General features: G+C 37.3%; 6 protein-coding genes across 8 annotated transcripts; 2 read left to right on the top strand and 4 right to left on the bottom strand.

Moving 5' to 3' along the window:
* The first annotated feature begins 1,864 nt into the window (after window positions 1-1,864).
* LOC127256211 (probable arabinosyltransferase ARAD1) lies at window positions 1,865-5,809 on the top strand. The gene is made up of 9 exons (XM_051282084.1): window positions 1,865-2,432; window positions 2,520-2,693; window positions 3,320-3,477; window positions 3,570-3,711; window positions 3,814-3,929; window positions 4,019-4,157; window positions 4,475-4,585; window positions 4,746-4,814; window positions 5,358-5,809. Exons 1-9 carry the CDS (start codon window positions 1,947-1,949, stop codon window positions 5,490-5,492), a joined length of 1,530 nt encoding a protein of 509 aa, XP_051138041.1. The 5' UTR covers window positions 1,865-1,946; the 3' UTR covers window positions 5,493-5,809.
* A 149-nt stretch (window positions 5,810-5,958) lies between these two features.
* Window positions 5,959-7,818, top strand: LOC127256217 (FAS1 domain-containing protein SELMODRAFT_448915). Its single transcript, XM_051282104.1, has one exon. It carries the CDS (start codon window positions 6,732-6,734, stop codon window positions 7,563-7,565), a length of 834 nt encoding a protein of 277 aa, XP_051138061.1. The 5' UTR covers window positions 5,959-6,731; the 3' UTR covers window positions 7,566-7,818.
* A 210-nt stretch (window positions 7,819-8,028) lies between these two features.
* Window positions 8,029-10,525, bottom strand: LOC127256220 (NADH dehydrogenase [ubiquinone] iron-sulfur protein 6, mitochondrial). Its single transcript, XM_051282109.1, has 3 exons — window positions 10,231-10,525; window positions 8,675-8,759; window positions 8,029-8,523 (listed from the first exon to the last, which is right to left on the bottom strand). The coding sequence occupies exons 1-3, from the start codon at window positions 10,372-10,374 to the stop codon at window positions 8,408-8,410; spliced, it is 345 nt and encodes a 114-aa protein (XP_051138066.1). The 5' UTR covers window positions 10,375-10,525; the 3' UTR covers window positions 8,029-8,407.
* Window positions 10,526-10,856: 331 nt separating this feature from the next.
* LOC127256221 (uncharacterized) lies at window positions 10,857-12,007 on the bottom strand. The gene is made up of 4 exons (XM_051282110.1): window positions 11,785-12,007; window positions 11,633-11,702; window positions 11,260-11,373; window positions 10,857-11,139 (listed from the first exon to the last, which is right to left on the bottom strand). Exons 1-4 carry the CDS (start codon window positions 11,944-11,946, stop codon window positions 11,081-11,083), a joined length of 405 nt encoding a protein of 134 aa, XP_051138067.1. The 5' UTR covers window positions 11,947-12,007; the 3' UTR covers window positions 10,857-11,080.
* Window positions 12,008-12,309: 302 nt separating this feature from the next.
* On the bottom strand, window positions 12,310-17,179 carry LOC127256235 (D-xylose-proton symporter-like 2). The gene is made up of 14 exons (XM_051282127.1): window positions 16,708-17,179; window positions 16,501-16,589; window positions 16,036-16,114; window positions 15,240-15,299; window positions 15,053-15,119; window positions 14,830-14,954; window positions 14,584-14,685; window positions 14,036-14,404; window positions 13,903-13,950; window positions 13,746-13,808; window positions 13,330-13,410; window positions 13,133-13,231; window positions 12,846-12,983; window positions 12,310-12,762 (listed from the first exon to the last, which is right to left on the bottom strand). The coding sequence occupies exons 1-14, from the start codon at window positions 16,735-16,737 to the stop codon at window positions 12,631-12,633; spliced, it is 1,482 nt and encodes a 493-aa protein (XP_051138084.1). The 5' UTR covers window positions 16,738-17,179; the 3' UTR covers window positions 12,310-12,630.
* A 547-nt stretch (window positions 17,180-17,726) lies between these two features.
* Window positions 17,727-19,668, bottom strand: LOC127256236 (probable NADH dehydrogenase [ubiquinone] 1 alpha subcomplex subunit 12). 3 transcript variants are annotated; one of them, XM_051282128.1, is made up of 5 exons: window positions 19,453-19,668; window positions 19,053-19,082; window positions 18,625-18,716; window positions 18,180-18,289; window positions 17,727-18,096 (listed from the first exon to the last, which is right to left on the bottom strand). In XM_051282128.1, the coding sequence occupies exons 1-5, from the start codon at window positions 19,539-19,541 to the stop codon at window positions 17,941-17,943; spliced, it is 477 nt and encodes a 158-aa protein (XP_051138085.1). In that variant the 5' UTR covers window positions 19,542-19,668; the 3' UTR covers window positions 17,727-17,940. The 3 variants fall into 3 exon arrangements, with proteins under 3 accessions (XP_051138085.1, XP_051138086.1, XP_051138087.1); XM_051282129.1 differs by having other exon boundaries at window positions 19,053-19,079; window positions 19,453-19,662; XM_051282130.1 differs by lacking the exon at window positions 19,053-19,082.
* Between the last annotated feature and the right edge of the window lie 2,292 nt (window positions 19,669-21,960).

Raw genomic sequence — 21,960 nt, forward strand, 5'->3', positions numbered from 1 at the left:
ACCCCCGAATTAGAAACAATCTTTTTTTTTTTTTTTCACTATCTATTGCACATGCTCTAAGAGCAAAAGCAATGGGCCACACAAAAAATATTTTGATTCTATATACTTCTATGACGTATTAGATATACTTAGGGTGTGTTTGTTTGGGGGATTGGATTGGATTTACACTACTTATTCAATTTTTTTTTCCTCAAAAATATCAAATCAAACATCTATTTTTTATTTTTTATATTATACTAAAATTCAATTTTATATTCAAAACATCACATCAATACCTATTTATATCACATCATACAACTATTCAAATTCAAAATTTTTCCTATTCAAATCCCAACTCAAATTTCAAACCCCAAACAAACACACCCTTAAAGTCGAAAGGAAAAAACTATACAATGATCATTCATAATTTTTTTGTGTATTTTAACATACTTGAATAAAATTGAAGAAAGAAAAGCATGGACGGTGGGCGGAACTAGGATTAGATGAAATAGGGGTCTAACTTTTAAATTTTCGAAATAATACAATTTAATTGTTACCGAATAATTTTATTTTTCGATATATCATACTCCCTCCGTCTCATATCTATATATCAATCTACTTTTTGCACAAAATTTTATAAATATTAGTATTATATTGAGATAGAATAGAAATAAAGGTAAAAAGACTAAAATAACTTTATTAGTATAATATGATATAAAAGTAATGATATTTGTGTAATATATTGTAAATTTGAAAAATATTTGTAATGTTATGAAGATAATACAATTACTAAAAAAAATGGATATTTTGTTATGAGATAAACTAAAATAAAAAAAATGGGTTCAACACGGACGGCCGTATTGATTACCCTACACTTATGAATATGGTCGTGTTCCCGCTGGTATGCTAAACACAATCATGTTCCTATCTGCTGGTGATTCCCAGTCAACCATTTTGGACCAAAATTGATAAAAAAATTTTGAATGAGATTAAAATTAATAATTATAATATTGAATGAGATAAAAATGATTTTTGCTCTAAAAAATTTAAGTGACTCTCTCTCTATATATAGTATATATAAATAAATGAATAATAATAATTTCAATTTTATCAAATATAAAAAAATAAATTTTAAAGTCAACTTTAAAAAATATTAACATAATTAATAAATAATACTCCTTGTGTCTTGGTTGTGTTGGGCAGGAGATTTTTAAGGAATATTAATATTATATTGATTGTGGGTAAAAAATACAGGTATAAGACATTTTGTCCCTTGTGAATGTATTACTATAAAAAGAAGAATAACGATAGTTTTAGAGTGATATGGTAAGATTATTATTTTGAACAAAAAATAGTAAATACGACTATTGTATTGAATGTCACATAAAAAAATAAAATAAATTAACGTCAAACAAACTATTTTCAAACGATGGAGTTGTAAAATTAATTTTATTTAGACTAATTAACTATTTCAAAAAATCTAAATTACTTAAAATTAGTTTTCTTTTACGTAAGTATGTTCCACGTAAATGAGAATTGGGTCAATCTAATTCACTTTATTAAACTTTTGATAATAAGATGGAAATATTATTAAAAAGAGTAAGAATAATATATATATATGGTGCCTTTGTTTTTTAGCTTTTTTAGCTACATCATCCAGCGCGTGTTTGTTTGAGGGAATTCGTGGAATTTGACTATCCATACAAACTTTTGTCTCCCAAAATATAAATCAAACTTTTAGTTTTTATTTTTTATATTATACTAAAAAATTAATTTTATATTAAAAATATTATAATTATTCAAATTTAATATTTTTATTATTTAAATCCCAATCCAAAATTCAAATTCTCAAACAAACACACCCTAACTCGATAGATCGAACGAATAATCAATCAAATCAAATAGCAGCAATTAGGTTGAAGAGAGCGCCCTCTCTCTTCCGACTCGCCCCGCCCCGCCACCGGAAAATGGCTGGAAGAGCTGCCTCCGGCGCCGCTAAATCTCGGCGATCTCCGCTCCTCCTTTTCGTCCTTGCGCTTCTCTTTCTCTCTCTGCTCTTTTTTGCGTTCTCATCCACCCCTTCTTCTTCCTTCTCTCCCGTCGGCACGATCCATGCGCATCTTAGCCCTAACATCGACTATTCTTTCGTCTCCTCTCTCCAGAAATTCCTGATGAATTCCAACTCCAAATCTTCCTTGAAGCTTCCCGACGACACTGTTCGAGGCGATGCCGCACAACAAGACGTCAAGAGATTGGACGATTCAATTTCGCTTGCTGAGGAGAAACGTCTCTATGGAGGAAACCAAATGTCGTTATATTCCCCGATTCGAGTTTATGTTTATGACATGCCTTCCAAATTCACTTATGATTTACTCCGCCTGTTCCAAAATACGTATCAGGAGACTAATAATCTCACCTCTAATGGCAGTCCCGTTCATCGATTAATAGAGCAAGTGAGCGTTCATTTGCTGCATCTGGTTTACATAGATTCTACAATGCTTCGTTTATGCTATTGCTTATACGTGGGCTTTTGACTGTAGCATTCAATTGATTACTGGCTGTGGGCGGATTTGATAGCTCCGGAGTCTGAGAGGTTATTGAAGAATGTCGTGAGAGTTCTCAAGCAGGAAGAAGCTGACTTATTCTACGTTCCATTTTTCACTACAATTAGCTTTTTCTTGTTGGAGAAACAGCAATGCAAGGCGCTTTATAGGGTGTGAGTGCGTTACCATTTTCTATACATTTTAATGGTTGCATGCGTTTTTCAGAAGCTAGGGTGAACTCCTTCTCGGAGTTTCTATTGTTTATGGTTTGCTTTTCTGATGTTCATTGTCTGGTTCTTTTCCTTAACCGGATAGAAATGCTCAATCACTACCATAAAAAAAACTTCTTTTTTTTTTTTTTTTTTTCTAACAATAGAAGGAAAAAACTAGTTGAATGTTTCCATTGTAGCTTCAGCTAGTGTTTCAATCCATTACCTCATCTTGTTGAGCTTTTTCATGTGCTCATTATGTACATATCTTGGATATGCCATGATTGGCCTTTTTCATATAACTATGTCAAGAAACGTAAGTAACCATTCTTTAGTGTGATTTTTACTCATTACTTTTTATCTTGCACCATTTGAGAGCACAATATTACAATTTTCTTAGGGTGATTGGTGTATTTTGAATATAACATGTTCATGACAGACTTTGTTTGCTTGGAGTTCAAAATCTTGATCCCAGGATCAGTTTTAATGTCATTGAAAATTGCTGTATTTTGATGGTGATTTCTTTTGGAAGATGATTTAATATGCATCCCTTTATGACATTTACTACGTAATCTTTGGAGAATCTAGGAAGCACTGAAATGGATAATAGATCAACCAGCATGGAAGCGTTCTGAAGGTAGAGATCACATATTACCAGTTCATCATCCTTGGTCATTTAAATCTGTTCGAAAATTTGTGAAGCAGGCTATATGGCTCCTTCCAGATATGGACTCCACTGGGAATTGGTCTGTATCTATCTTGAGTGCAGTAACAAACCAATTACAGCAGTTGATTTTAGATGTATAAAAGCTAATGTATGACTCTGTTGGCAATTCAGGTACAAGCCTGGCCAAGTTTACCTTGAGAAAGACTTGATACTTCCTTATGTTCCCAATGTGGATTTGTGTGATTCCAAATGCTTGCTAGATTCTAAGAGAACGACACTGTTATTTTTTCGTGGAAGGCTCAAAAGAAATGCTGTAAGATCTTCCTATTCACGTGTGCCTTCAAAGAGGCACTTTCTGCTAAATAAAAGAGGCACTTTCTGCTAAATAAAGAGGTTCATCTTGCTTTGCTTCTAGGGTGGGAAAATTCGCACAAAACTTGTGGCAGAACTTAATGGTGCCAAAGATGTGGTTATAGAGGAGGGCACTGCTGGTGAGGGTGGAAAAGCTGCAGCCCAGATTGGCATGCGCAAGTAAATGAGATAAAATAAATTCAATAGGTTCAGCTGACCTATGGGGAAAAAATAATTCTGATCTACTTGCCTCATTCATTGTCTGTCAGGTCAACCTTTTGCCTTAGTCCAGCTGGTGATACACCTTCATCTGCTAGATTATTTGATGCAATTGTCAGTGGATGCATCCCTGTTATAATTAGTGATGAACTGGAGCTTCCATTCGAAGGAATACTAGATTATCGCAAGGTATATGAATTCTTTTGAAGGATTGATTTTCGAAATTTCACTTTATTTGATGAAACATGACAAGTGAGAGAAGAAGAGCTCAAATAGATTTTTAAATCTGAATTTAATTTTGCAACATCAGCAGAATACATTATGCATTTATTTAGTAATTTGATGCAACTTTTGACATATTTTCCGTTATGAATCTACTGTTAGTGACATTTACACAAAGCGACGTATAAATGCGAGTTCTTATGACACCAACTAGCATGCTAGATTTCTATTACAGCTTTATCTGCTGCCATTTGTTTGGGACTGAGCTGATTTTTATGTGACAGATGGCAGTTTTTGTTTCTTCTAGCGATGCTGCACAGCCAGGATGGCTTTTATCATTTTTAAGAAGTATTTCTTCCTCTGAAATTAGAGAGAGACAAAAAAACTTAGCTAAGGTATGCGTCTTCTGTTACGTTTGTTCAATCTATTTATATTGCTACAAAAGAGTTTCAGTACTTTCTTGCACTAGTTCATTTTTCTTGGTAAAACGGTTTTGCTTTCCTCCTTACGGAATTATCAAGTACAGAACATCATCAACTGTATTGCCTATTTCAGTACTCGAGACACTTTTTATATTCCCATCCAGCAATGCCATTGGGCCCAGAAGACTTGGCTTGGAGAATGGTAAGTCACTTCCTCTTTCATGTGTGCTATGTACTAGTTAACACTTCAGTTTTGAAGCTCCTTATTGCTATGAGTTAGAGCTATCTGTTCAAGAGTTGCTTTGTAAAATGTTGATTTTTGGTACTGAGTAATTGTGATTGATGACAGTTTAATCTTCTTTGGTGGTGTTGTGATTCTAAAAAGCCGTGCTTTATATAGTGAATAATATTAGAGAAAAGTACAAACCGTCTTCTATTCCCAGAACTTGTGTGTTTGATATGAAACTAGTAAGTAAAAAACCTTTTGGCCAATGGCAGAGAAGTGCATTTCTGAAACTGTTAATTTCGGTGCCTGGCATCATGGAATGAATCAAAATTTGCAGTTGCAGTGGTTTGTAGTCACTGCAGAATTCGTTGTGTGGAATCAGTGGGAATAGTACTGGAAAATGTATTAGGATGTGCCTGACAATACCTGTCTGTGAGACTAGGGATGGCAATCAGCTTATATGTATTGTATCGTGGTGATTATTGCTTCCCTGCTCAGATGTGTGGTGTGAATGAACAGATAGCAGGTAAGGTGGCGAACATAAAGCTCCATGTGCGCAGGGCGCAGCGGGTGGTGAAGGGTTCTAGAAGTGTGTGCAGTTGCGAGTGCAGGCTCCCCAACGGCACAAGCGGGGGAACCCCCCCCTCGCCCTAATGATTGGAGCCTCTTTTTGTTTGTTTGTTTGTTTCTTTGGGTACCACTCTTAGATTTTTGCCTCTATTGGGAGCGGGGTGTGTGTAGTAGTGTAGGTCAATAGTACTTGTGTTACCACCGGAAGTCAGCAGAGTGGCAGGGTGGGCATGCACATAGAAAGAAAGGGTCGTTGTTGTCGCTGGTATTCAGTTCATTGATGTGATTGTGCATGTATATGGTGGTGAGCAATGACTAGGGTGAAGAGAATCGAGGGAGGGATATTATTGTTATTGTTGTGTTCTTACTCTACAAAATCTACAGTGGTGAGTGCCAAGCTCTATTGTTTTGTTTTGTTTTGTTATGTTATGTTATGTTGTGTTTTGGCACATCATATCTACATTCTGCAACACCTGAGAGCCTCAAGGAGCAAAATATTAGCGACTTTGTAAATTGTGTGTTAACCCAACCCAACCCAACCCCGTGGAGGTGGACAAACTCTTGTAAACAAAGCTCTTAATTAATTAATAATATGAGTGACAATATGGGATGGGGTGTTGGTGAGCTGATTGGATTGCAATGTGAAGCAGTAGCACGTGTTGGTGTTGCTGAGCGTGCATGAAGATGATGCAGATCGTATGTACGCGGGCGGGCGGGGGAGAAGAAGAAGAAGGAGGAGGAGGGTGAAAATGATGCGGCCATCAAGATAAGATATACAGAAAGCTACCTGGATCAGGATGGCATATGGTTGGCTCGGCCCTGGATTGGATTGGATTGAAAATTTAATTAGGGCAGCATGCAGAAAGAATGTTGGGGAGGGGAGAGCAGGTACATTATTAAATTACATACCTAGCTGGTTGGTTAAGTTTTAGATATTGTGATTGTATTACTACATATACTATTCGTATGCAGTGTGCAATGCAAGAAAGGTGAGGGTGGGGTTTGTTACAGCAGCCAAGATGCATGCCCCATCTAACTTGCGATTTTGTATATTCATTCATTCCATTCATTTAGTAGTCCTTATCTTCTTGTTCCTGTTGCCTGTTGTCTGTCCTGCCTCCAAATCTCAATCTCAATCAAACACTAGCTATCAATTAATCACTGGAGTCGCGGTGAGTTGAGTTGAGGATACTCATCACGTACACGTACACGTACGCCCCTCCTCCTCCTCCTCCTACTCCCCCACCCTACATGCCACGCCGCCTGCATTGATTCCCTTTCCCTCTAAGGCCTACTACCTCTACTACTACTACTGCTACTCCCATGACTATGACTATGACCACTTTGTCACTGCAATCAAACATCCTCCTCCTCCTCCTAGCCCTGGCCGGTTTCCTCTCCTTCTCCTCCTCCTCCTCCCCATCTCCTTCATCCTCCCCTATTCCCCCTTCAGCTGCTCCCGCTAATAACAATACTAGTAATAATAATAATATGGGCATGGACATGGCCATGGCTGTGGCTGAGATGCAGAGGGCCAACTACTTTGCCTTCGCCATGCTCATCAACATGGCCCCCCCGGACCTGGTTGAGGCCAACGTCACCTTCCTCATGCCCAGCGACAAGTCCCTCTCCCAGGCCAACTTGGCCGGGGCCTCCATCGCCGACTTCCTGCTGCGCCACTCCATCCCCTGGCCCCTCCTGTTCGAGCACATGGACCACTTCCCCACCGGATCCATTATCCCCACCTCCAAGCCCGGCTTCGTCCTCAATGTGGTCAACCACGGCACCCCCCGCCTCTTCTTCAACAATGCCCGGACCACCAGCCCCAACATCTGCACCCATGGGCCTTCAATCAGGTGCCATGGCATAGATGGGGTGCTGCACCCTTCCCTGCTGCCTCCTGCAGATACTGCTACCTGCCCCCCTGCACCAGCAGCAGCAGCAGCGGCACCCACAGCTCCAGCCCATGCTCCTCCTCCGCCTCGCCCTTCTTCAGCAGGTAATATCCCACAGCCACCATCACCACAACCCCCAGAGTCGGTGGAGGTTGGGGCTGATGATGATAACCCTCCTAAATCAGATGCTTCTCTGGATCTGATGCGCATTGGCAGAGTTTGTTTCTTTGTAGCAGTGCTCACCTGCTTGATTATACTGTAAGCCAGCTAGGAGGGGTCGTCTGGACCATAACAGCCAGATGACGGATACAGGAACCGTGCATATCATATGCATCACATCACATATATCCGCACACACACTCACTCATACATATATACATACATACATGCATGCATACAATTAATCAATGCGGAATTCATGTTGCAATTGCAACGGATTAATCAACAATGTCTCGTCATCAAACATGCTCCCTTATGTGGGTCTCAACTATTACTGTCGCAATTGTAATTGAGTTTTTCACGAAAAAGCTGTGATGTTTGAATGAAATGTTATTGGTAGTGGTCCTGGCAGGATAGAGCAATTAACTAAGTTAACCTAATTAGTCCATCTTCCCTGTGGACTGACCTTATCACAACAGAGAGATGGGAGCTTCCTCCAGTTGAAACTACAGACAGGCTTGCCATAGGAATAGGAAAAGGAATAATTAATTACGCCGCTGCTCTGCTGTCTCTTAAATTCTCATTATTCATAATCATAATAACAATAACAAAGATGGTGATGATGGTAGAAACGACAATACAGCAAGTAAAACAAACAAGAACATGTCCTCCTCACCCATCTACTGTGAGAGGAGAAGAGAGGACAGGACGGGGACAAGGAATGGCATAGAAACTGGATGGATTCCAGGAGAGGTTGTTAGACTCCCTAAGAGAGATATCAACCAATTTGAGGTGTTCAGAATATTTATTATTCTTATCATTTGTATTTTAGGGTAGGGAGGGCAGGGCAGCAGACGTGCACACGCACACACAATCTCATTCCCCATTGTTTGACCCAAATTTTGCTTGCACTATCTGCTCACTGCATCACCATCCTCTCCTAATCTAATGCTGGTGGTGATGATCTTGCAAATACCGTAGCCCGCAATACTTGCACACTGCTGGCTCTTCCTTGTCCAGGCATATGAACTCTATTGGATGCCCAAGAGCTGGATCATCATCTGATTCCAAGACACAATTATCTTAATCACAAACATGCACACATGTTCCACTCACCCACCATGCAATGTGCTGATAAGTAAGACCATGCAAACTAACAAGGCTGAGCCAGATTCACACAAATTTCAACTATGAATCCTAATTCATACTAACCTCCTTCGCAAGCAACAATCCGCCCTTCCACTTTGATAGGTGGGACCTCATTGATTAACTCCATAGGAGATTTTTTACCAGTATCCTACACAATTCAAGAAAAAAAAAGGCCTTAACTTCTTCAAAGGGACATGGAGCTCAATATTATAAAACACTAGTCATGGAAGACAGATACATCACAACCCTTGACACATTTATTTAAAAATTTTACATAGATTCAATCAGTAAGAAGGGAAGATGCTAAGACAAGAGCTTCGTTTAGACAACAGACTTTTGGTAGTTTTGGAGTTTTCAAAATTTTGAGAATGGTAAAGAAAATAACATTTGATATGATATTTTATAAAAGAAAAACAAAATTTGAGAATGGTAAAGAAAATAACATTTGATATGATATTTTATAAAAGAAAAAATGTATTTAATGTGATGTTTTAAAAAATTGAATAGTGTCAAAATTCTAAAAGTGTTATGTAAACAAGGCCTAGGTCTCATTTCCACAATAATTGAACAATTTATAAAATTTGGAACGATAAAAATTTGAAGATTAATATGATAACAAGGCACATAATATTGGAGGTTCTTCAAATATTTTATACAGGACCAGATAATACAAGTATAGTTCCTTATAGAGTAAATAACACATGGCAGTCATTCAAATGAAGAGAAAGTTTCCCTCCTCTACTTAAAAAGAACACAACAAATTCTTATGAAAAGTTTTTTTGAGGGTTATTTACCCCAGACAGGTTATAGAAATTCTCTGACAAAAAACAACAACAACAATATAGCAGACAATAATCACCATGCAAGATCAGATGGAGTAAATAAATGAATTAGACAAATCTTAAGCCATACTGAAACCCAAACGCAGAATTGGTATGAACAAGGCATCTGAAATTATATCTTCCTGTGGTACATAAGCAGGCATGACAGAATCCTCTAAAAAATAAAAGTTGTTTTAACAGGTTTCATTAAAATTGTAAATATGCAGGCGCCACCAATTGGTAGTTCATTTATTTAAACACTTGTTGGAATATCATGTAAGATGCCACCCTCAACACCTATATCAGTTGTTCCATGATCCTACACAAGCTTCGCTAGAATAATGATTCTAATTCTGTTTTCAAACTACCAAATGAGAAACAGGTAGAGCTAGTTTTCAAATCACTGTGGTTATCAACGGTAGAGCTAGATTTGGAACAAGAAATTAGAAGCCAATGTTCCAGTTCTGCTGCCAGAAAACTTGAATCACAAACATTCGCATGATACTGCCGTCGTTACACGGTTTAAGTTACATGCCCCCGAGCATCAATATCTAGGCGTTTGGTTTATGTCTCGGAATCAGTACTCAATGGAAGCACAAAAACGTCATCTTTTAAAGCATAAATTCTTCTGTAACCGTTAGCCTAATAAGCTTGACGGGCACACGAAAATTCAGCAATCAAAATACAAACAAAAATAAAGAATAGTGTTAAGTATCGTATTTTATGGTTATAAGAAGCAGAGGAGTGTGATGAACAATTACAGAATAGAAAATTCCAAAGCTGAGTTTAAGTAAATACCTGCATCCATTTGGCGGTATGAGAAGAAACGACTTCTGGGGCGACGATGCCGCTTAAGCATCGAGAATTGGAGGAGCGGGGTAGGGATTTAACGAGGTGGGTGACAATTGTTAATCCAGCTCTTGCCCGGAATGCCGCCGCCATCGAATCGGATCGGATCGGATCGGAGAGTAATAATAGGGCTGGAGGATTGAAAAATGGAAGAGAATAGAAAGGGGGAAGAAACGGGGGCTGCCAATTCCTAATGAGAGAGAGAGGGAGAGAGGGCCTTTTATTATAATTCTGGTTCTGTGATAAAGCTGGCATTTACAATAGGAGGAGCCCTCAACCTCAACCTCAACTCAAGCCCACCCGACCCAACGGCACTTCATTTGGTGGATTGGATTGGATTTTTATACCACTTGTGATTTGGTGAGAGTACAAAAACACCATCATTTATTTATTCATTCATTCGTGATGCAGGATGCCTCACAAGCTTTTACAGAATTCTGTAACACCCCGTTCATGCATACTTTTATCAATTTAACTCACCACTGAATTGAGCTTTGCATCCATGCCATCCCCCCTCCCTTCACCAAACAAATATGATGCTTGGTTGGTTCGAGCAAAAAACAAAAAAGTAGAAGTAGTAGTAGTAGTGTTTATGCTATTAGAATCTTGTTGTTACTTTCTCACTTTTCACATATGATCCATCATCTCAGAGCTGTGTTGGCCGGAAGGGGAAGGGGAAGGGGAAGGGGACTCATACAACAAGCAACTCTCTCTGACAAGTGAGAACTAAACTAAACTAGGTGAAAACAAAAGGAAAACAGCATTCCCAAAATCTCATCCATCCATCCACCCATCACTCTCACTCCACCATTGCATCTCCTCCTCCAGTGGGTTCTCGGGTTGTTTTCTTGCCCTTGCCTGTTATTTAACAATTTAGATCATCATCATCATCAGTCAGTATTGCGATGCAAGAAGCAGAGTTAGATGCTGCAGCAGCAGTTCAATCAAATAACTAAGAGGGGAAGCAGCAGCAATCACCTTTCTTCTTCAATTGTTTGACTCCAAGTCTCGTCCTCGTACTCTTCTTCCCCATTGGGAACTTATTAACTGCAGCTGGGGCACACCCAGGGGCCTTACTGGCATCTTGCGCCTCTGAAACCAAAATAATGAATGAATGAATGTCCCCCCATCAAACCAAAACCCACTCATAAGATGTTTCTGAGCAAAGTCGAAAACAAGCACCCATTGCATACTTCCTTCAGCATCAATCAATATCCATCACAAAACTACTGGATTTCCACCTAATTACGTATTATTTGAATCATCACCAAACTTGATTTATATAAATTGCTCTACTTCAATTAAAAGATAATCAAATCTGCAAAGTATCGGCAGGCAGCATAGAGCATACCATCAGCAGCAGCCGCCATCTCCACATCCTCCATCGTAATTAAGCCCTTCTCCACGGCCTCTTTTTGTTCCTGTTTTTGAGAGAGAGGGAGAGTTTAAGCCAAGTAGTAGTAAATCGCCACATATGATGCGCTGCGCGTAGACAATACAAACCCGGCGCCATTTCTTGAGCAGCTTCTGTTGACGCTTGCCGGAGACGGAGTGCGGTTGGGGCTTCTGGTGCAGCTTGCCGGTGATGGGGTCGCCGTGTACCATCCTCTTGCGATCAGCGACGGCGGCTCGGCGCCGCTTCTGTACGACGTTGAATTTCGCCATGCCAGGCTCAAAACCCTAATACAATCTGCCTCCTCCTCTTGAGATGATATAGCAATTGTGGCTCCCGACATACGCGTTATATATATAAAAATAAATGGGAATAAAAATCGTTGCTTCCAAGATTATTAATTATGTTTCACTCTTTTTTTATCTTTTGAAAATTTTTTAAATATTTTATTTAACAAAAAATTATACAATTATTTTATAATTTTCTAATTATAAATATATATGATCAAAGATCAGGTGAAAAATTCTCAGCATCATGCCAAATACTTGTAAATTAATTATATATAATTATATTAATTAAAAATAATTAAATTTTATGTACTCAGCACCCTACTAAATTATGATATATCAGCAGTGTATATATATATATATATATATCAATAAAAAGAACTTGAGAGAGTAGCTGATATCATTAAATATTAATAAAATTCCACAATAACAAGAGACGAGCCGACCCCATGTTTGAATTTATTCCAAAGCAAGAGAGCAAAAGCAATGCCCTCCAGGCTCCATCCGTCCATCCATTTTGCTCGGCTCGGCTCGGCTCCTTTCCATACTCCCAACAACGCTCCCGCAAACTTATTCCTTCATTCAATTATTATATAGTGAGTATATACTGCTGCTGCTGCAACTGCTGCATTTCAGCATCTACTACTACTAAAGCCTAACTCCTAACCCCTAGAGGAGTTTTGCCTCAATTTCCTCCAAACTAAGCCCCTTGGTCTCTGGGACAACGCAGAAGATGAAGACGAGGGACGCCACTGCGATGCCCCCAAACACGAAGAACACCGCTCCAGCCCCCACCACCTCCTGCACCACCCACAACCCCAATTATAATTCATCTCGCAGTTTTTGTTTAGTACACGCACATGCATGCATATATACATACATACCTCGAGTGGAGAGAAGGCAAATGTCACCAAAGCATTTGCCCCAAAGTTCACCAGCACTGCCACGCTCAGTCCCCGCCCTCTCACCCGCAGTGGGAACACCTCCGATATCATCAACCATCCTATGGGCCCGAATGATAGCTGCACCCACACACACCCGCCACTTGTGTCATATTCCAAATAAATTCCTTTTGCCAGAAAGCACATCTGCTGCTCGCTGCTGACTGAACTGAACTCAACGCTATTATTCAGTATCACCATCATCATTAATGTCATTATCACACACATACCTGGTAGCATCCAACATACACAAGCAAAGAAACAACTGCCACAGCCGGTATATTATCCAGGTATGTGTAGTAAGACCCCAAGAGAAACAGTGATAATACCTGCCCATATGATCCAAGTGCAACTATAGCCTATTACAAACTTCACTTCATACACACACACAATATATGAACAGCCACATTAACAAGCTGGGACTTACAATTCCAGAGACACCACCAAGCAGGAGAGGCCTCCTCCCTAGTCTATCCACCACCAGAACAGCAACCCCTGTCATGACCAGCTACATCAACAAAGACAGGGAGTATGTTAAAGCTGCATTAACTGCAACTGTCAAAGATAACAGGCACAGATCTATATGGGTAGTGTAGAAGACAACACATGAAACAAGCAACACACGTAAATTCTTCCATCTAAAGATTAAGAATGAAGTATGACAGGACTGGATATGGGTCAACTGTGAGAATTTGAATGCAATGCTTGCCCACATTGGATGCAACAGGTAAACATGGCGAGGCCAAGTGGAAAGAAAGGAACATCGAACTATAAGAATGTTATCCACGGGAGAAAGAAGCTAAAGAAAAGAAAAGAAAAATGAGAATGACTCCACCACCTCACCTTCAAGAAACCAAGCAGAATTGAGACCTTAGTTGCATCCGATGCTGCAGAAAATCCTGCACTCTATATTTGTAGAATACTTAGAATAGAATAAGGAAAACCCATGGCATTTTAAATACAGGCATAATTTGACCTTCTCAATGATTCAGAAATATACCTGAAAAATAGTTGCAGCATAGTATAATACACTTGGTTGCCCGGTAATCTACAAAACAAAGTAAGTTGGGTTGGAGGTTATAATCATTTTTTCACACAATGGAACTTTAGGGCGAGACAACAAAGAAAAATACCTGTTGAAATAGGACAAGGCCACCACCAATTGTAAGTGCTTTCAAGCATTTACCCTGGAACAACTCTGTTATTGATGCTTCTTCCTCCTCTTGCAAATAAGAGAGCTCAGACATAATCTCATCCACTTTCTGAGAAGCTGAATCACCAATAGCTTCACCTCTTAGTCTACATAAGCTAGATATGGCAGCCTCCCTCAAAACCAGCATCTCACCCTTCCCCTGTATGGCTCTAAGAAGAATCCATCTAGGGGATGGAGGAAGCCACCACATCCCAATTCCCATTATGAGGGATAGAGGAGAACTAACTCCATACATATACCGCCAACCCGCTACTACCTCCACCAAAAGGCTACCCACTATATATCCAAGCTACAAGGGAACATCTCACGCTTTAGCATTTGAGTTGTATTTATGAGTGAGTGTGTCAATTAGTCTATGGTAAATGCAATACTTGTGTCATTAATACCATCTTAAAATGGATAGATGGGCTTGCAGAGAAAAATGAGTGGGCTTTTTTATTTTTTCGTTATATGTAATGGCATACTTACTAGCATTCCAAGAACTATAAAAAATTCTTTAAGTGAAATTAGCTGCCCTCGTATACGACTTGGAGCTGTTTCTGCAATGTACATAGGAGCAGCATGCATGGCCTGTGAAAGAAAACACAATTGTTCTCAAACACAACTAGTGCTTGCACAAATCCATAAGCAGATAATGTCCAAATAATAATAATAATAATAATAATAAACTGACAGCAAACATGTGGTTACAATAAAATTAAAGTGAATTCTTACCAATCCAATTCCTATACCAAAGACAAAACGTCCTATCACCAAGATCACAAAATTTGGTGCCACGGCTGTTACTAGAGCTCCAATGAGATACATTGAAGATGAAAAGATCAATTCCCTCCTCCTTCCTGCAGTGTCAAGCAAAAAAAGAAAAAAGAAAGCACAAGATTATAAGATGACCAAACTGTAAGTTGTAACCAAGTCTGCATTTAGATATTAAACTTACCCAAAAAGTCTGCAACATTAAATGCCAAAAGTGAACCAATCAATGCACCATATAATGAGCCACTGGTCTGCGGATTTAGAAGCAAAATGTAAAGTATTTATCTTCTTGATACAGATGCGGGGAACAGGAATCTGAATCTGAAACATTTTAATAAATTACAGTAAACAGAAATAAACAACTTGCTTACGATAAGACCAACATCCACGGGAGACAGATTATACCAAGTAATCCCACTTGTTGCAGCTGACTGCAAAAGAAGGAAACAAAGATCAATTGCATAGCAAGATTCCAGTATGAACACAAAATGATTGTAACAAACATTTTCAATAATACAAATGAAATTTAATTTAGCCTCCATTTTTTGTCCTCAGCTACAATTGAGACGGCACGAAATTAGATCACTTGAATTCTATGTACTCCAGAAAACTTGTGGGCACCGGTTTAATCAGCTTAAATATCCATCAAATTGGATAGTGTCTCTATAGTTCCAATAACAGAACATCAACTAAGTGCATAAGTCATTCCAAAAGTAACTAATGGCATGTTAAATAAAAACTGAATTGCATCAAAGCATGAAACAAGAATAAGGCATTCTATGAAACCATGTAACCACCTTTGTGGTGATTTTTGGGCACATCAGCATAATCCATTCACTTCTATGATACGTGTTGGATGGTTATAAGAATCTAATGTTCATCCAGACATAGAATTAATGTAAAAAATGGTTACTTGTTTTAGAGAAAAAAGCAAAGATTAAGAATGAGAAGAAGAAAGAAAGGAAGAAAGAAAGAAAATAAAGCCATATTTCAAACTTGACAAAAAGTATTGGATCTCCAACAAACTTCACTAGAAAACTTCACTAGAATACTATTATGGACGGAGCAGTTGTGGAAGAAGAATGCCACGGGATTACATACTACCGACGAATCCAATCCCCACTCATCTATTGAAAAATGACAGACTGTGCATGGTGTAATCTTTACCTGAATGGAAATAGTGGCGGAAGATGTGGCTCCAATATCGTATCCATATAGCAGTCCACCGAGAGCAGGGAACAAAAACCTGATATCATGCATGGACCCAGTTGTCAGAATTCATATATGATGGCTGGTTGTTGAACAGTTGAGAGACACTATATTAGTACTATACATAACACGGCACAAATTACAAGAGAAGAATGCATCCTTATTCCCGGTTTAAGGAAGTTAGTGAGATTGACTAGACAGCTAAATCAGGACGAGAATTAAAAGAAGCTTTGCATACTTGATGAGACCCGATATACAGCAAAGCTCAACGCACTGTCGGACAGTATAAAGGTAAGGCCGTAAGGGCGTACAGAACCAAACCCTCAAGGAACAAAAGTAATCCACGGTGGTTGGATAAAGTAATAAGTAGCACCCAAGGCAAGCAGAGAAGCAAGTGAAAGGCGGTAGAAAGAAAGGACTCACGGAAGAATAGCTGCAGCGAGGGAATATTCCTCAGAGTCGGGAGGAGTGCGATCATTAAGAAGTGCCTGCGCCTCTTCCAAAGCATCACTCTGGACAGAAGAAGAAGAAGAAGAAGAAGTTCCATTCTAAATGTAATAGGAAAACAGCGTTGAATAAAAAGAGAGAAAATGAGATGAAGGGGAGAAAAGAGCAAGGCGAAGAAGAAACCTGGGGATTGGGCGGAGCGTGAGAAGACATGGATTGGATTGGATAGAAAGCGAAGCGAACAAGGAAGGATGGATGGATGCTTGTGGTAGAAGAAACCCCGTGCTGAGCCTGCGTCTGAATTGAATGGAAACGAATACAATAGAACAGAAATACAGCGCGGCCCCCTGCGGTGTTAGAGTTTTAGGTTAGGGAGGAACAAGTCGCCCGCCGGCAATGGATGGATGGATGGATACGAAGAGATGCCTGCCTGCCTACTGTCTGACGGTTGGGTTGGATGGGGTGACAGGGCAGGGCATAGACTGGCTCTAGGACGAGACGAGTCCACGACAGCCAGCGTAGGCTAGGCGATGATTGGTGGTTGCGGAGAGGAGAGGAGGAAACCAAGAACAGGTAAAAAAAGAAAGAAAAACAGATGGATAGATGGTGATAAATACCAACAGCAGCAGCATATGGACATTGACATTCCCTGGATTGCTTGCTGCTGCATGTCACACTCGACTTCAATGACCAATCACCCAACCCACTTCAATTACATGCATACATACATATTGCTAATTGGTGATCTATCCATCTACCACTTTGATTTTTCATTTTCATTTCAACGAATAACACCCACTTATCCTATACAATCTTATACATACATACATACATTCATCTAGCCAGCTAACTATCAACTATTCAGATGCTCCTTCGCTGAATCGGACATCCCCACACCCCTCATACATATATACATACATACAACAACTACCTCCTCCTCCTCCTCCTCCTCCAATCTTAATCCTATACTCCTAACAAGTTAAGTTCTCAACTAAACTCAATCCAGTACAGACACTAGCCCCTATTAGGTTCATATTTCCATTTCAACACACACATCCCTCCCTATCCTATCCTGAGACAACATTGCCTCTCCTCCCATCCCATCCCATCCCATCTCATCAACAACAACAAACATATCCTACTTCATAAACCACTACCCGAAGCCCATTTCTTCATTATTACCTTCAACAAGCCGGTGGCACTTATGAAAAACAACATGACGACAAATAATATTGGGGGATATCCCATACAGCTCCATCAAAGATAATTAAACAAAAAACAGAAACCCCACACATTGATTGAATCACGGGGCTTCAGAAACAGACAGGGTCCATCAGATTTATTCATATAACTAACAACGGAAAAAAAAAAAAAAAAAAAGGGGAAAGAGAGAGCTATTTTCCAGCTGCAGTGCAGTCAGGCCTTCTTGGGCTGCCAGGTTTCATATCTTGTCCAGTCTCTTTGCCCAGGATTAAGGGTATGTCCTTTTGAGTGATATACATATTCATCTCCCTCTCCAGAAAAGTTCTCTCTGTGTTCAACCCCATACCTCTTTGGCTTCAACAACAGCAGCTGCACCATATCAAATGCACAGTTAGACCATTACTAATAGCACAATTACCGACATAAACCCAGTCCACAAGGTTTTAGCCTACCTCGTCCCCTGTATGGTCAGTTATAAAATGCAGCCAACCATGCCACTCTGGTGGAACCTGAGAAGCATTGTAGCGGTTCTTTGAAGCATATTCCACCCACCTGTGTCGCCCTACAATTGAGTAACAAAATGAGCGGCATTATGCACCCCTAAGTTCATAGCATCAAAATGCTCGGGCATGGACTTTGATGGGAAATTCTCAAGATCGTAATGCACAGGGGGCAGGAACCCACTCAAAGATTGCCCGGCAGCTGAGCTTTTAAGGACCAAAGGTGTATACAGTATGTACTCAGTAGTTTAGCACTGAAGAAGAACTATGAACAAGGTTTTAAACATTGAATGGTGATATCATCCAAGCAATTTAACGGATCTCAAACATATAAGAAATGAGGCACGACAGAAATGATTCATGAAGCCTATCCAGAAATATGAAAAGCACCACTGACCATATTGAGTGTCCCCTAATTTCTCGAAGTACTTGTTGCCGAATTTGTCAACACCCACAAGTCTCGCACCTATGTTGTGTATCTTTGTTTGCCTTGATTAATTATAATATGGGGTGGGTTTCATTCAATAGCAGTTGGAACATCAATAAAAGAACAAAACCTAAAACAAATATACATAATTGGTACACAATCAAAAAAATATATACACATAAGACGAAGTGGGGCAGGTAAAATATTTCAATTACGCAGGATCGATTTAACTATTTGAACACTGTAATTGGAGCAAACTGCTTACTATCCCTACTACAAAAGCCAGTATCGCCCAGCACAAAAAGAGCCCAGTCTATATATATATATATATATATATATATATATATTTCGCTATCTAATAAAGGTCCATCAAGATAGCTTGGCAGAGTTCTACTTACATGAGATTTCCATCCAGTAGAGCTGTCCTGCTTGTGGAGGAAGAAGAAATGGAAAAAAAATAAATAAATAGAAAACCTCAATAACGAACAAAATGGCAAAAAAGTTAAAAAGCGTTTCATCAAAATATAAATAATTGGATAAAACTGAAAACCACGTTTCGTAATCACCACTATGACTGAATTACCATCGCTGACTACGAACCCTAAAACCTAAATACAGTTAAACGAAAATCCTTTCAACTCAAATAAACAGAATACAGAGAAGCGAATATCATTGGCAACAATCCATCGATACCCCTTTCCATATAATAAACACTTCAAACCGTTATATTTCAAGATTTTAAGATCCGGATTTGAAAAAAATGAGAGTGACGAAGAAGATAAGAAGATAAAGACTAACAGATATCCTTCCTCTCTGAGATCGCGGAAGAACCCTCCGATACCCTTTTCTCGGAGGGATTTCATCGCGCTTCGTACGAGGGAAGCCATTGCTCCTCCCCGCGCCACCGAGCTGCCACAACGAGATTATCAGGCAACGTCCCCAGCTGATTTGCTTATCGAATACTGGCTAGGTCTAGTAATTATAATAGGGCAAAGATTGATGTTGTACAACGAGGGTGTGTTTGTTTGTGGATTCGTTTTTTTATTTAAATTAGAATTGTAAAATTTTAAACGTGAATAATTATACTATGGATATTAATAGGTATTAATATCAAATTTTTGAATTTAAAATTAATTTTTAGTATATTAAAAAAAATAAAAAATATATATTTGATTTAAGTTTTTAAAAAAATAATATTTAATAAAGATTAAAAATACTTGAAAATCCTTATAACAAACACAAAAATTCCAAGTTGTTATTCTGCCTCGTCATATGACTGCAGGACCTGCGGAGGGTGATGTTACAGACCATGTAACACAGTTTGCTGCTTTCTGGCAATCTGTTGCTACAACATCGGAGAAACCATAAATAAAAATTCAATGGAGAAAATTCCAAAACATGGCAGCATCAAATGTTTTGAAAAAAAAAATAAAAAATTAAATAAATAAAAATTTCACCTAGCTAGAGTGATTTAAGACTTACTTGAAATACAAGCAGAGTAAAATTGACATGCTAAACTGATCAATAGTCTCCAAATTGAAAATGAGCATAGATGGAAAATTAATGTAGTCGACACAATTTCATAAGACAACTGATTACATCTAAATGATGTATTCAATTAGGATTTAAACGAAATTGTTTGGATTTCTATAGAATTTATTCAAAGTTTAATTGGTTTTGTTTATTGATTTATATAGATTTTGATAGATTTAATTAAATTATTTATTAATTTCCTTATATTTCATTAGAGTTTATAAATTTGTTAATTAAATATTGTTTTATAAATTTATATAATTTCAAATATATGCAGTACACTTGTATATATATAAAGAAATTTCAAATATTTAATAAAAATATTAAAGTACATTAGGTCTCAAAAAATAAATTTATTATTATTTTTATTTTTATTTTATTTTAATAATAATAATAATAATTTTAAATTTATATTTTTATATTATTTTTTTGATCGGATTTATTATATTATATATATTTAACGTAATTAATTTTTATTTTATAACAATCTATTTAATTGTTATTATTATTTATATGAATTTTTATTAAATATATGTATATATATTTATAAATAAAATCACATTAAAATTACAATTTTTATTAATTAAAAATTAAAATAAAATAATTAAAAGTGGATAAACATAAACTAACATTGTCAAATATAATCGGTGATTTTTGAAACGGAACTAAAATCAAAATAAAAAAATATAAATTAAAATTACGAAATGTATAATTTTAATTTGATATTTCAAAAAATAAAACTAATAATTTTGACTCCAACCACTTGAGCAAGTTTATTTGTTATTTTAAATATATATTTTATCCGTCTCATAAGTAAATATTCATTTATTTTTTTCGTGCAGTTTTAGAAATATTATTAATATATTGGGATATAATATATGTTAGCAGAATTGATTTTCATGAAATGAATGAGTTTAGATTGATTCCACTTGCAAATAATTCATATTTACAAATAATATAGTTAGTATATATGATTCAATAAATTCAATTAAAGAATAATGAATAATAATGACTTACATACTACAATAACAAACAAACACAGCGCACGGACTCCGAGGGCAAATTCAGGCCTATGCATCTACTCATTCGTGTTTCCACGAATCGGCAAATTGATTTCAATTACCAAATTCCAATATATAATTAATTCACCAATCTTGATTTCAATTAATTCAAAAAGAACGAATTGAAAATCCCATAAAGATTTATATCGTATGCACATTGAATTAATTTGATTTAAAATAAATAATTTATCTGACCAAACATCTCAATAATTTAACACAAGGGAGTGTTTGACAAATAGCTTTTTGAATATCTTTTAGCTTGTTAAACAGTTTTTTACTGTTTAATCCGTAAAAAAACTAATTTAGATGTTTGGTAAATTAGCTTTTTGGAATAGCTTTTTCGACCCAAAAAGCTAATTTCTGAAAAGCTATATTACCCAGCGTTTTGAAATAGTTTTTTCTGTAAATTTTTTTTTATTCTTTATATGCTCTTAAAAATTTATTATAATTTTACACAAATAAATACATTTTAATTATTTATTAATTATATTAAAATATTTTATTATATTATAATTTTACTTTTATAAATTTAAAATAATTAATTTTTATATAAAAATTATTTTAATTGTAAAATATATAAATTTATTAAAATCAATATAAAATAGAAAATAAAATATTAATAATTTATTTTTATATTAAATTATATAAATTTTATATTAAAAATAAATTAAATTTATTGAAAATTATAAATATAACGAACTAATCTATAACT

The sequence above is a fragment of the Andrographis paniculata genome, unplaced genomic scaffold (genome assembly GCF_009805555.1).
Source record: "Andrographis paniculata isolate CXL003 unplaced genomic scaffold, ASM980555v1 Contig55END, whole genome shotgun sequence".
NCBI classification, from domain to species: domain Eukaryota; kingdom Viridiplantae; phylum Streptophyta; class Magnoliopsida; order Lamiales; family Acanthaceae; genus Andrographis; species Andrographis paniculata.